Source organism: Tyto alba, unplaced genomic scaffold (assembly GCF_018691265.1).
Source record: "Tyto alba isolate M040663 unplaced genomic scaffold, T.alba_DEE_v4.0 Super-Scaffold_23, whole genome shotgun sequence".
In the NCBI taxonomy this organism is placed as follows: domain Eukaryota; kingdom Metazoa; phylum Chordata; class Aves; order Strigiformes; family Tytonidae; genus Tyto; species Tyto alba.
In genome coordinates this window covers 13,003,631-13,016,045 of record NW_024881297.1, presented here as the reverse complement: position 1 = coordinate 13,016,045, position 12,415 = coordinate 13,003,631, and the positions used below count along the sequence as shown (strand labels likewise).

General features: G+C 41.9%; 1 protein-coding gene across 2 annotated transcripts in view; it reads right to left on the bottom strand.

The window, feature by feature from the left end:
- SLC7A11 (solute carrier family 7 member 11) overlaps positions 1-12,415 on the bottom strand; it is a 62,826-nt gene that overhangs the window by 11,530 nt on the left and 38,881 nt on the right. For both annotated transcript variants that reach the window (XM_032997795.2, XM_032997796.1), the window contains 3 exons: positions 2,733-2,856; positions 1,489-1,592; positions 893-989 (listed from right to left, as the gene is read on the bottom strand). In XM_032997795.2, the coding sequence (XP_032853686.1) occupies positions 893-989; positions 1,489-1,592; positions 2,733-2,856 (325 nt within the window). The remainder of the gene's footprint in view (positions 1-892; positions 990-1,488; positions 1,593-2,732; positions 2,857-12,415) is intronic.

Genomic DNA, 12,415 nt, shown 5'->3' with positions numbered 1-12,415 from the left:
CTTATAGGCATCTATAGCAAAAACTGATTTAAATTCCAGTAAAAGCATCTGATCTTACTAACACAGACTCGCATATGTACATGTGTCTTCTGCTGTGGCTAGCACTCTCCACAGATGCAGAGGTCTGTCCAGACGCATTACAGTCATTGGTCCCAAAAGGGGCTGAACACCCATGGTTATGAAGACTACAAGTGAAGCGGAAATCATTTTGGCACTATGCAAACTGAGGTTTGAGGTTGGTACTTTGACATTTTGTCCTAACATTTTACCTAATTAGTCTATAATGCAAACACATGGCCAATATTCAGCTCTGCTGCTATTTTAGAAGTCAGTAATAGGATTTCCACTATAATACTGGTGTTTTTCCTTAGACAATTCACAGACTATTGCCCAGGCGCACGTTCTCTCATTTTTTAATCACCGCTACATTGCACTGCTGAGGGTTCCCCTTCCATTATCTTAGTGCATAATTGTTTGCATTTTTCACTATAAGGTGGTATAATGAGCCTTTAGGGTGCTCCCAGATGCTGGTGTTTAGCTACACTTTCAGTTAAATTAATCCATTTTCTGTTTGTTTGTTTGTTTAACTGGAATTTGTTTTTCTGAAAGGGAACTAGCTCATCACTATCAGTTCCTTTGAAATAAAGGGCAATAAGACATGAATTAGTCTGCAGTGATAGGCAGTCAAGTGCTTCCAACAAGATAGCAAGGAGGAGATGATAGAAGAACTACTCCCAAACCTAATTCCTCTCTTTACTGTCCTTTGCCCTGCCCAAAGCCCATGTACACATTAATAAATGAGACTCAAGCAGTGCCCAAATTCTGTTCAAATCCTCCAGAGCAAGCCTGTAATACGAATTTTTGTGCAGGAACATTTGTTTGTATGATTTACCAAAACAATGACAGCTGGCAGAGGAGTGTGCTTGCGGACATGAATCATGGAGAGAATTTCCGGAAGGTGACCCTCACGGGATGCAACGAAGAACATCCTGGTGGGAAATAAATGTGGACAGACTTTAAATGTGCTCATTACTGTGACTAGGCAAAGCAGCTCATGAAAGTCACAGAACACAGCAGCACTTCTTAAGCTTGTTTGAGGTATCCTGAATGAAAAGACTAGCAGGAGAAGCCCATAAGCAGAAATCAAAGGAATCTCTGAAGGTGTCCTCTGCTCACCTTACACTATGATTGGTGTTTGGAATTAGTCAATATTTTCCCTCCTATTTCCCTCCTTCACATGAAACAAAGAGGCCATTAATTAAGTGCTATGCTCAGAGGGATCCATTTCCAAACCATTCAAAGGGTTTTAATAATAAGATGCTAAACTCAACAGGAACAAAGTGAGAAAAAGCCCCACACCTGGTAAACATTATAGTAATTTTTTCATTTCCTGCTAAAGAAATGAATCCTAACCTCCCTTCCCCTTGCTTCCTTACTTTCAATCAATATCCCATGCCCTTCACCCCCTGTAATACTAGCAATGCTCACCTGGAGACTGCAAAGATGCCACCATTCATAGAACCAAAGCAGGAGAGAGCAACAAATACTGGCACAGCTAAAGAAAAACTTCCCATTAGTCGTTCAGCGAAGGTCTGTTAGAGGAGAGAGAAACATACAATATTTTTTTTATAAAACATTAAAGTAATTTTACTTTATTAACAAATTATTAATAAGTATGGTAAGTTTCTGCATCCCTCACTGAAAGTTGTGCTGTGCGTTTGTTACCTCTTACTTTGTGACCCCAAGGGAGATGAGGTCTCCCACCCTGACTCCTGACTGTGCGTGGAAGATTGCCAGTTGAGGCAATCTGTGGAGGTGGAATCAGGCCCTGATTTATGTCAGTTTAGACCTCCGTGACTCCAAAAATGAAGACCCATTCTGAATGGATCAAGGTCTGATCTGCATACCTAATACTTTTTTTCTACAGCCTTCATTTTATTTAGCTGATACTACCCAGTGGTATAGTCCAACCATTCACTCTTTTTTGTTCTAGGTTACTAGAAGAGCCTTAGTTGGAGTTTGGGGCACCACAGGCGACATGCACAATGTCTTCAGGTTTGCAAAATGTTTTGTCTCTAAATCTCCCATGAGCTACAGAATTTGGTCATATCAATTGAAATAACCACAGGCAATGTCACTAATGGGAAGTAAATGGAAATTTTTATTTCCTCATTGTGAGTCAGATACCATAAATACAAAACTCAGTGTCATCACAATTCAGCAAGAACAATCAAAGCACTATTTTCAAGCCAAGTTGCCTCACAACTCCTTCCCTAATGAACTCCAGTATTCGCAGCAACTCCCTTCCTAAGCACTTGGGACGCACATTGTGCAGAGACAGTATTACTACTTCTTGTTAGAAAAAGTAGTTCAGAGCTCTCACTTCCACAAATACCTGTGTTCCTCCCTCCCTAGGAGTTCGGCCTACAACTTCACACAAAATTTTGCAAGCATGTACTTGGCTATAAAACTCAGGTCCTATTGACTTCGTTATATCAGGTAAATAAATACAGTCTAACATTACATTACAAATGCTGTTGATGGCCTTAAGTGAAATCGCACTCATCAGTCAAAAAATCAGACTACTTTCACCAGGATGCTATTACGTGGTGTAAAAGATAGACAAGCCTGATTGGATGTGTCCCCTGATTTTTTTCCCCTGGAAATAAGAATATATCAACACACACAACTGCAGCAGGGATATAGCTTTGTATTTTTCTTCTGTAACTTACCACTGCTACAGCTTTTGAAAGCAGCAATTCCCCAGCACTGATTGTAGTGAAATAAGCCACGTTTGTTAACACATAGCCAACTGTGACGATAATCATTGAAATGCATATTGCGAGGGGTATGTTTCTGAAATACACAAGGTAGCTTATTATTTTGCAATCTGGTTGCTATTCCCTGAACATGAAACAAATAACATGAGAAGAAGCCACTAATGATGGTGAATGCACATTTGGTGATCCCAAAATATCATAATTAGAAACTACCAGTAAAAAATAACACATCTAAACAAAACCATCTAGACAAAGCAAATAGGTTTATACTGAAGAGGTGAGAAACCATTTGAGGGAGGAGTCCTTTGGGGACACCAAGAGGCTGTGGTCCCCATGCTTCCCATACAAGAAGTATGACCCATTTGAGCTGCCAACCCATATCGACTCTCAAGCTGAGCCCAACAGGTAGGCAGCAGGTATCTGTGCTTCAACCAGCAATAAGGCAGATGACAGATGCAGGTGATCCAGCCCTCTGCCTGTCAGGAGAGCAATCACAGTGGCATCTCCAACATACACTCAGTGACTGCCTGCCTGGAGGTGGTTTGACATCTTCCCCTGGATGCCAAAATGTCTAGCATGTGAAATTCTGCACTCTCTTCCTCCGTGCAATTATTTCCTTGCACACCTTACCATAACCCAGTTATATCTCTCACTATTCAGAGAAACATGAGAGCAGAATATGACACAGAAATAGGAACAGTACAAATTTGTACTGTTAGCACAGCACAAATAGTACCGAACAGCAAAAAGTCCCTGACATCTTAACTAAAACAGAACAATAAGACACAAATAAATAATAACACCGAACTTTTCTAGAGCAAGTACTCCCAGTCAGCAAAGCAGAAAAGTAGAATTGTTTCTATTTTAAAGAAGAGGAACAGAGGCACAGTGAGTTTGCCCGAGGCCATGCTGCAGGCAAATGTTCGAGTTAGGAAGGAAAACCAGATGCTTCAAGTATTACTCTAGTCTCTTTTCACTTGATATCATTCCTTGATATCATTGATATCTGCATCACACCAGGAGGAGACTCAGATCTGAAACCAATGTTTGGTCCTTTAATTCCAAGGTCAAGAGTTACAGTTGGAAAGACACAGTGTGTGCGCTCCCTCAGAGGAGAGCTGAGAGCTCCTGCTTCACGGCCAGTTCCCCCCAGCTGTCTATATTAAGATTGCTTTTGAAGAGATGGAGAGGTTGCCATATTTAGAGAACTTCGTTGTGAAGGTCACCCCATCAGGTGGGAGAAAGGAGAGAGAGCACGAGGAAATCTCATGTCCCAGAAGAGACTGCAAGCAGAGTCCTAAAGGACTATTGCAATTACAGCAAAGGAAAAGGTGTTTTGAAAACCAACACAAAGACCCATTATTTTTTGATATTTTTCTCAAAGAAACACAGCTGGGTTAGAACTTAAGGATCCTCTTCACTACCAGTCCGTATTTCTCAGAGAAATCCTTGACATTGGTATGCCTGTAGAGAGCTGAAAAGAAGCTCTAAACTGAGAATAAATAAATGAAGTGGGACAGTATCGCTGTTGCACAGCTTGCCCACCTCAGAAACCAGAGTGTCAGACACTGTCATTAACCCAGACACACAGGTAGGCAAGAGGACCGTGTCCTGTTGCAGTACCAGACCTGGGTAGACACGATGATACTGCCTTAACCCACCGCTACCTCACGCACACGGCCACGGGTGAAGCAGCTGGAAGGAGGGGAGTCAGCCAGCTTGCAGGACATAGTTTTTGATGGAGAAGGCAACAGCAAGGACCAGAGCAAACAGCCCAGAATACACATGCTGTATTGCTGGGAAAAACACAGAGTTATTGGCTCAAGAAATACTGCAGAACTGCGTGTTGATATGTCTGTGCAAAAAATGTTTTTGTAGGTCAGTTGCCAGATATTTTGCAACCAGTATAGTTAAGCTTCTTACCTGACCTGTGTGTAAATTGAATTCAATCTCCACTTAGCATCTGGTTCAAGGTAGGGATACATGGTTTGAAAGCCTCTCAGAGCAGAGATTTTAATTATATCTTCTGCATCACAAATGAATGCTTCAACCATCAAGCTATTGGATAAATCAACACTTACTCCAACCTTAAAAAAAAAGTTTCCAGCCAAAAATAGCAAACTTGTACTATTTTAACAAATACCATTTGAGTGACTGAAACCCCATTGTTAAACTTAACAAATTATCTTTGTGCATTCTAACTCTTACCAAACATCTGCTTGCTGTATTCCCTTCTAATTTAAATCCCAGTCTAATTTCCTATAAAACAAAATGGCAGTTCAAAACTAAGGGGAAAAAAAAAAATAATCATACTTCCAAACATGACTGTTTTCTTAGCACTGAGGATCCTGCTTTGTTATGCTGAAGAGAAATAACCCCCTTTGGATAATAATAATACAAAAAAAAAAAAATCAAACAAACAAAAAACAAAACAAAACAAAAAACCACCATCACAAAACTCACAAGAAGAATAAAACCCCCCAAAATGCCAGAGCTAGTCATCAAGCACTATTCATTAAAAAGTCCGCAGATCACAACTCACGCCTAGAGCAGCACAAGGGTTGCTGTGACTTCTAAGCTCCCGAGTCCTCGTCTTCTGAGCAAAGCTCAGGTTGCACCTCCTTTTGGCTGCCAGCAGGAGCAGGCCTTCAGAGGGCTGCTGCACGTTCGCCCACGGCCCCTCCGAGTGCTGCTTATTAGCCACTGCTTTCAGTGACAGATTTAGACAAAAATGAAAGGCAAGTTTCAAGATTGCAGGGGTGAATGCTACAGTACAGTTCATCTCTCACTGACACCTCAGTTCAGATTTACACTTGGTCCTCGAATCATCTGAAAGCCAGACAGGTACGAACCATATGTAAAACCACCAAGTGAGAACTTTAATCGTGTCTCTTCTATCCATCCAATTTAAGATACAGTTCCCCATTTGCAACAGGATCCCATTATCAAACTTCCTGCTATGAACTCCAGTCACTGCACTAGAATAAAAACTGTAATGCCATTACTAATAAAGATTATCTCCATTCCTTGGAGGATCACTGTACTAATTTTTTTGTATTTTAGATATTCTCCTAGACTTCCAAATCTTCTCTCCAAATTAGGAAAAATCACACCTACTTTCTGTTCTTTATTAAATTGCCTCTATTGATGCAGATATTATCTTTTCACTTCTGCACCCTATGAATCAAACACAACATAGGAGGTTAGCACACCAACAAGTCATGTTTCTGATACGATGAAAATTCCCCACTGCCACAGAGCTAGCTGCAAGTTTTGCACTACAGTCAGAAAATTAAAGAAAAAGTATTTTTCATTTTAAGATTTTGATTCATTGAAGCTAAAACTTCTGATGGGAAATGTGACCATTTCACTATGGCATTTTGTCATGGTGTGAGCCTGGTTAGCATCCTAACACCATGCAGCCACTCTCTCTCCCCCTTCTTTTCTGGCAATGAGAAGGGACAGAGAGCCAGGCTTGGGGTTCGAGATAGGACTGGGATGGGGGAAAATCCCCCTTTATGGTCACGAGCAAAAGGCAGACTCATTAGGGGAAGAAAAAAAGAACATACATTTATTACAGATACTAACAACACGTAACAGAGTAGGACAGTGAGAAGCATTGCCACGTCTTGAGAACACCTTCCCTCCACCTCTCCCTTCTTCCCGGGCTCATCTCTGCTCCCGATATCTCTACCTCCTCCCCCAGTGGCGCAGGGGCAGGGAATGGGGGGTGCAGTCAGTGCTGCCGCTTTTTCCATCTTTGGTGGGGGGAGCTTCTGGAACTTTTCCCCGCTGCTCCAGTGTGGTCCCCCTCTCACAGGACACAGTTCTTCACAAACTTTCTCTGATGTGAGTCCCTCCCACGGGCCACGGTGTTTCCTTACACTGCTCCGTTATGGGTCACCAACTTTCTCCAACTGGATTCTCTCCCACGGCTGCAGCCCTTCCCGAGCTGCTCCGGCGTGGGACTCCCCCGCATGCTGCAATCCTCCCAGCGCTGAATTACAGCAGCGGGGCTACCTTTTCCCATGAGACCCCGGCCTTCTTCGGGCACAGAACCTTGATCATCCGAGCAGGAGCCACAGGCCGTAAATCAATGTTTGCTCCACCATAGATCTTCATGGGGGGGGGGGGGGGGGCGCCCTGCCGTCTCACCACAGGATACAGGGGGTTCTCTGTTCCAGCACACCTCCCCCCTCCTTTCTTCCTCCATTCCTCCACTGACCTTGGTGTTCACGCAGCTGCAGCAACTCCTCCTCACAAGTCCCACTGCTCGTCATCACGTCCCTTCCTTTCTAAAATATGTTATCACAGAGGCGCAGCTGATTGGCTCAGTTTTTGAGCAGAGGTTGAATTGACTTGGAGCTGGGGGAGCTTCGAGAAGCTTCTCACAGGGGGCCGCCCCTGTACTCCCCTCCTCTGCTACCAAAAAACACACCCACTCACTCAATCCCAGGCCACATTTCTTAAGATTAAAAAAAAAATTTTAGAAGCAAGACAGAAATCTTATCCAACTGGTAAAGATCTCAGAATGGGCAGTGGCTTAAAAACAATAGCATTGCGTGTGCTCAGATACACAGACTGCAATATTTCATTTACTTAAAACAGGTCCAGGACTTGAACTTGCATTGAAGTGGCAACTGGTTACTGTAGGACAGTGCTTTTGCATTTCATCTCAGTAAAAGCTCAACAGGTTTAAAAATCAAGAAAAAAATCTTTTCAAATGAGCTGTTTTTCTGAGTAGACCTTGAGGTGATGACAAACCTACACAATGATTTAGAAGAGTCTCATGCATTACTGCCGAGACAATATTCAAGCAGGCTGCTCCTCAAGCAGAAGGGAAAGCCGCTGTCAGTAAAGTTTTTTGCAATATTCATCTCTTCTCCCAGAACTTTGAAGAAAATGAGTAGCAAAAGGGAAAAAAAAAAAAAAAAACTGTGGAAACCTGGATCAGGAAAATATTAGCAATACAATTAAAAAGTCTTTATACAATCAGATGAAAGACAGTTAGGGTAGCTTCTAAGCATCTGAATGTTGATTAAAATTGAATTACATCTCCACATGTTTTAACATTTACCCATTCTTAGCTATTATTCAAAGCCAAGTCCTCCCCTTCTGCCCTATATACAAAGCAACTGTAATGAAGAATCGCAACAGCTTAAATAAAGAGCACATCTATCTTGCGTTTCCCAGAAAAAGAGTCACTGAGGAGTTTACCATCACAGAGAAATTAAGATACAGCTAGTCCATCCTGTGGCTACACAGGGCTCAAATACATTGCCAAGCTGTACTATATATGGCTTGGAAGCAAATTTCATCCTTCTAGAGCCTGTAAAGGGCCTTGGAGCTAGGGCACAGGGTTTGGTTAATCAGGATATCCACTGGGTTTTGGATCTGACCTTCAGTGTTGCAGAATCATAGATCTTCTGATAATCTGCTCTGGTACTGCTCTACCTCCTACAAATATTTTTTGAGAGAAAAAAAAAAAGAGAGCAGATGGGCGAGGGGGGCGGAGGGCAGGGCGTGTTGTGGAGAAGAAGAAAAGGGAAAAAAGAGAAAGAAAGCCGGAGCAAGAACATGGGGATAAGAACAACAATGTCAATAAATCACCTGAGGAACATTCCCAGAAGTCTACACCTCATATCCCAGCTTAATGACAAGTTTTATAACAGCAAACAGTAAGTGCTAAGAGCTGTGACCGCTGCAGGCTGTTCTTTCTATGAAACGACAAGCACACAGTTAAATATGTCCCACCAAGTCAGCCGAGTTCACAAGTATGAAACTCGTTGTCACCACATCCTTTGTTGTTCAGAGGCCATGCCAAAATCATTTCCGTGTGTCCATTTCAAAGCCAGGTTTTACAAATGCTCAGTCTGAATCACTGTCCTGGAAAAAGCTGCACCAGTAGGACCCAGCCAGGAAACATAAATAAGAAGGTCTAACCAACTCAATTAATTACTGCTAAAGTTAGGTAAGATAAACCACTTTTTTATTTTGCTATGTATATTGTGAATGATACAATCTGTTCCATTTAAATTTAAAAAATATATATATTCAATTACCTCTAAAAAAAATAAAAGGGGGTTGGGGGAGGGGGAAGGAAAAAAGTTAAAAAGTAGAGAGGAAAAGTCCTAAATGTGGTTTCCAGGCAAGGATTTGCTTGGTTTTCATGAGCATGAGCCTGCATACACTATATTTCTTCAGCTGAAAATTTACCACCATGAGAGTTTCAAGGTTCTTTTGAAAAGTTCCCTTGTTCAATAATTTATTCACAATTTGCAATCTGTTAATCAGTTTTCCAAATGAACTGTTTCTGGATTTTGGCACTCTTAAAAAAATCTAATCATTCATTACAGTGTCCATAGGGCCAAAGCTTGGCAGAAGTATTCACCAGTGCAAATTTATCCAAGTAACCTGACTCTTGAAAAAGTAACCAAATACAATACAGAAAGTGACAAGGGCACCCTGGTAATTTGATATTGCCAGGACTCCAGTGCAAGATCAGAAAACATATAGACTTGGCTTAGTATCTGCTACGTTTCAGAGCCTAATCTATCTCTTTTGCCATTCCTGGGTTGTCTTTCTGTGAGCTGAGGTAATCCTGAACAGGAAAGCACTATGCTTTAATACAAACTTACTTATCGTTGATGCACGTTTTTCACGTGAAAAGCAGCCTACAAGACAACCTGTTACACTGAAGGGATCAAATGGTTCTCACCATGTCAATGTGTGAATAAATTACAACCTTTCCCATCTGTAGGAGAAGAGGAGGATGCAAAACTTTAAAGAAAGCCACCTCCCAGGACATAATCAAAACAATGAATAGAGAGGCAAAAGGGATGGGAATCATCACAGCACCTCTCAGATCCATGGACCTGTAAACACTAATACAGGTCTCGACAATGACTGACTTTAGCAACAAGCTATTATTATTTTGTTTATTGTAGCGAAGGTGCTCCTCAGCAGATCACTGCTTCTCCCCCTTCACTGCCTCCCAATATGTTCCAGCATTACGTTCCAGACTGGAGCTGCTGTTGGTGGGCTTTCAGCTCAGACACTATTAAATTATGTGACTTCTCTTCATCTTCTTTTGATTGTGATTTTCCAGGGGAGAAATGAAAAAACTGAAAGACTAACTATTGAGCTGCGCTCTCATTTAGGCTACCACATGCTCCATGACTGTTCCTCCTGAAGCGAACATTAAGGGGGTCCCTTCTCCATTTTGATGCATTGGTTCCATACTCCTGACATCTGCAGAGACACAGCAGCACAACACTGGGATAACAGAGTGAAGAATCAGGCCACAGTCTAGGTTTAAAAACCTTCTCACTTTCTATCACCTAGCAAGAGAAGAGAAAGGCTTCTGTTGTGCCTAATTACTTGGTTTCTTCCCAGTGTTTAACTTCATTGGTTTGGGTTATAACTGGTTGCAGTTCATAAAAGGGGTCTTCAATGACCAACTATCTTTAAAGGGTCAAATTACAAGTATTCTGGGAAGGGCAGTAGATTTTATTAACTTCTCAAATGTATTCAACACCCCTTCCAGTGGGCTTTCCTAAAAAGCAAATTAGCATAAATACTCTCTTGGCTAAAACTTAAGACCTAGAAAGGTATGAATTACACAGGGTAACACTGTTCTCCATGACATTTCCTTCTAGGAAAACCCTCCCAGCTGAAGTCCCAAGCAGAAGCAGATCTGTCAACAGCCTTCAAGAAGCTGAGAATAACTGTTACACTTGTAAGGCGATTTGCTTTATTTTAATAGAGATTTAAACCTGGCTGCCATCACATCGTGTACCAAGTCAGGTTGGCAAGCCAGTTCTCACCAGAGTGCTGTATTCATTTACGTCACGGCCCAAGTTCTAACTTGTCAAGCCAATGCCTTTTATGAAGCACCTTTTTTGAAGGGCGGCATGGATTCCTCTGAGGCTTGTACTATCAACTAGAGACCTCTCGTGTTCAAGCAGGATCCTGAATATTTTTGCACGGGGAGGATAGCATTCCTGGCATTCTCAACAAAAACTATGCCAACACAGCAGATATTAAAGACGACAACTAAATCCATAAAGGACTTCCGAGATTACAACACTAAATATTAGTCACATCTCTGCTTAGGCAAGCATGTTTCTTGTACAACAAGTGCATGAGCACTGTTAGCAACAAGAAAGCAGGCGCAAGAGGAAGTACGCAGAGCTCTTGAAACAATATGAAATGCAAGTAAAATGGGGGCTTAATTTTTAAAAATCTCTCTTAAAAAAAAAAAAAAAAAAAGGAACACAGACTTGAAACACAAGATATAAATCATCCCCTGTGACTTCTCAGTTAACTCTTTGATAAACTATTTCTATATGTCCATCAAGTGCCAGTATTCAACATCTTCACATTACCTCATTTTCAAACTTACTGTACAAAGTTTATGACTGTTCCCAAGGGGCACATGAATAATCAGACCTGGATTTTATTTTGCACTACAACTTGACTCCAAGTCACACTCCCCACCTCAACAGCCTAAGCTGGTTTTTCTTTCCCATTGTAATATAGTCAGGCCCAGCCACCTCTGCCCTGGGAACTCAAGTGTGCTTATTATCAGAGAGTCAGGGAGGCTTAACTGGACAAGAGTCAGATGCCTGGAAATTCAGGCAGAAGCTGAGCAGGATCTCTAGCAAAGGATCTGCAATTAGCATTTCAGAACCTGAAACGACAGTGAAGATGTTCAGATGAAGATGGTCATTTATCTATGGTATTGCAATAAGGATGTGGTTTAGGTTGGACCTGTAATTAAAACAGTGTCTGCCACTCTTTCACAAAAGCTTGCCTTTTAAAAAGCAGCGTAGTCTAAATTCAGAGTATTCGAATACAAATATATTGTCACTCTTGGGTTTGATGGATGACTTCCGTGCTTCTACCTAACATCAGCATTTTGACATCCTCCTTTTATTTCCTTTGTAGGAAATTTTCATGTACTCTAGGAAGTTTGTGACCTTTTCCACCAGAGATGCAAAACCTTAGATTTGACTTTTATTGCCTAGCTCCCGCTCAACCAGGAGATGAAGGGAGCACCTCTGCTCTTTCACAAGCTCCAGCATTTTATTTTCTTCTGAGGCCTATTTGCTGGAAGTGCTTACAGCACTGCCAGTAGCGTAGATTATGGTGAGAAGCAGCAGTAAATCATGGTGCTTGCTTGGAGGCAAGGAAGCTATAACCACAAACCTGACATGGGTTTGTAAAAACAAAACCACTGCCCGCACCAAGCTCATGTATGGAAATGAAGCCGATTGGGGCAGAGGTGCAATTCAAAGCAGTTTATCCAAGCTGCCTTATCTAGCACGGGATCGCAGCTCTGACTTCCTCTTAACTGCTCCGTACGGACACATACCTCACTGCCAGACCTAAAATAAATGTAAAAAGAAGAGTGTGATGTAACTGTGTATTAACACTAGTTTTATTTATTACAGGAGGCTCTCCTGGGAACTTTAAATTCGTAATTCCCTGGGCACCTGACTTACGAACAGGGTCTACTTTCCCCAGGCAGAATGTCTTTTTGTAGGAAAGACAGAGTCTCTGAAGTTCCCTGCAGACTTACAGGCAGGCAGAGCTGCCATCCTGCACAGCCATTTTCCCGTGAAGCACAAAGA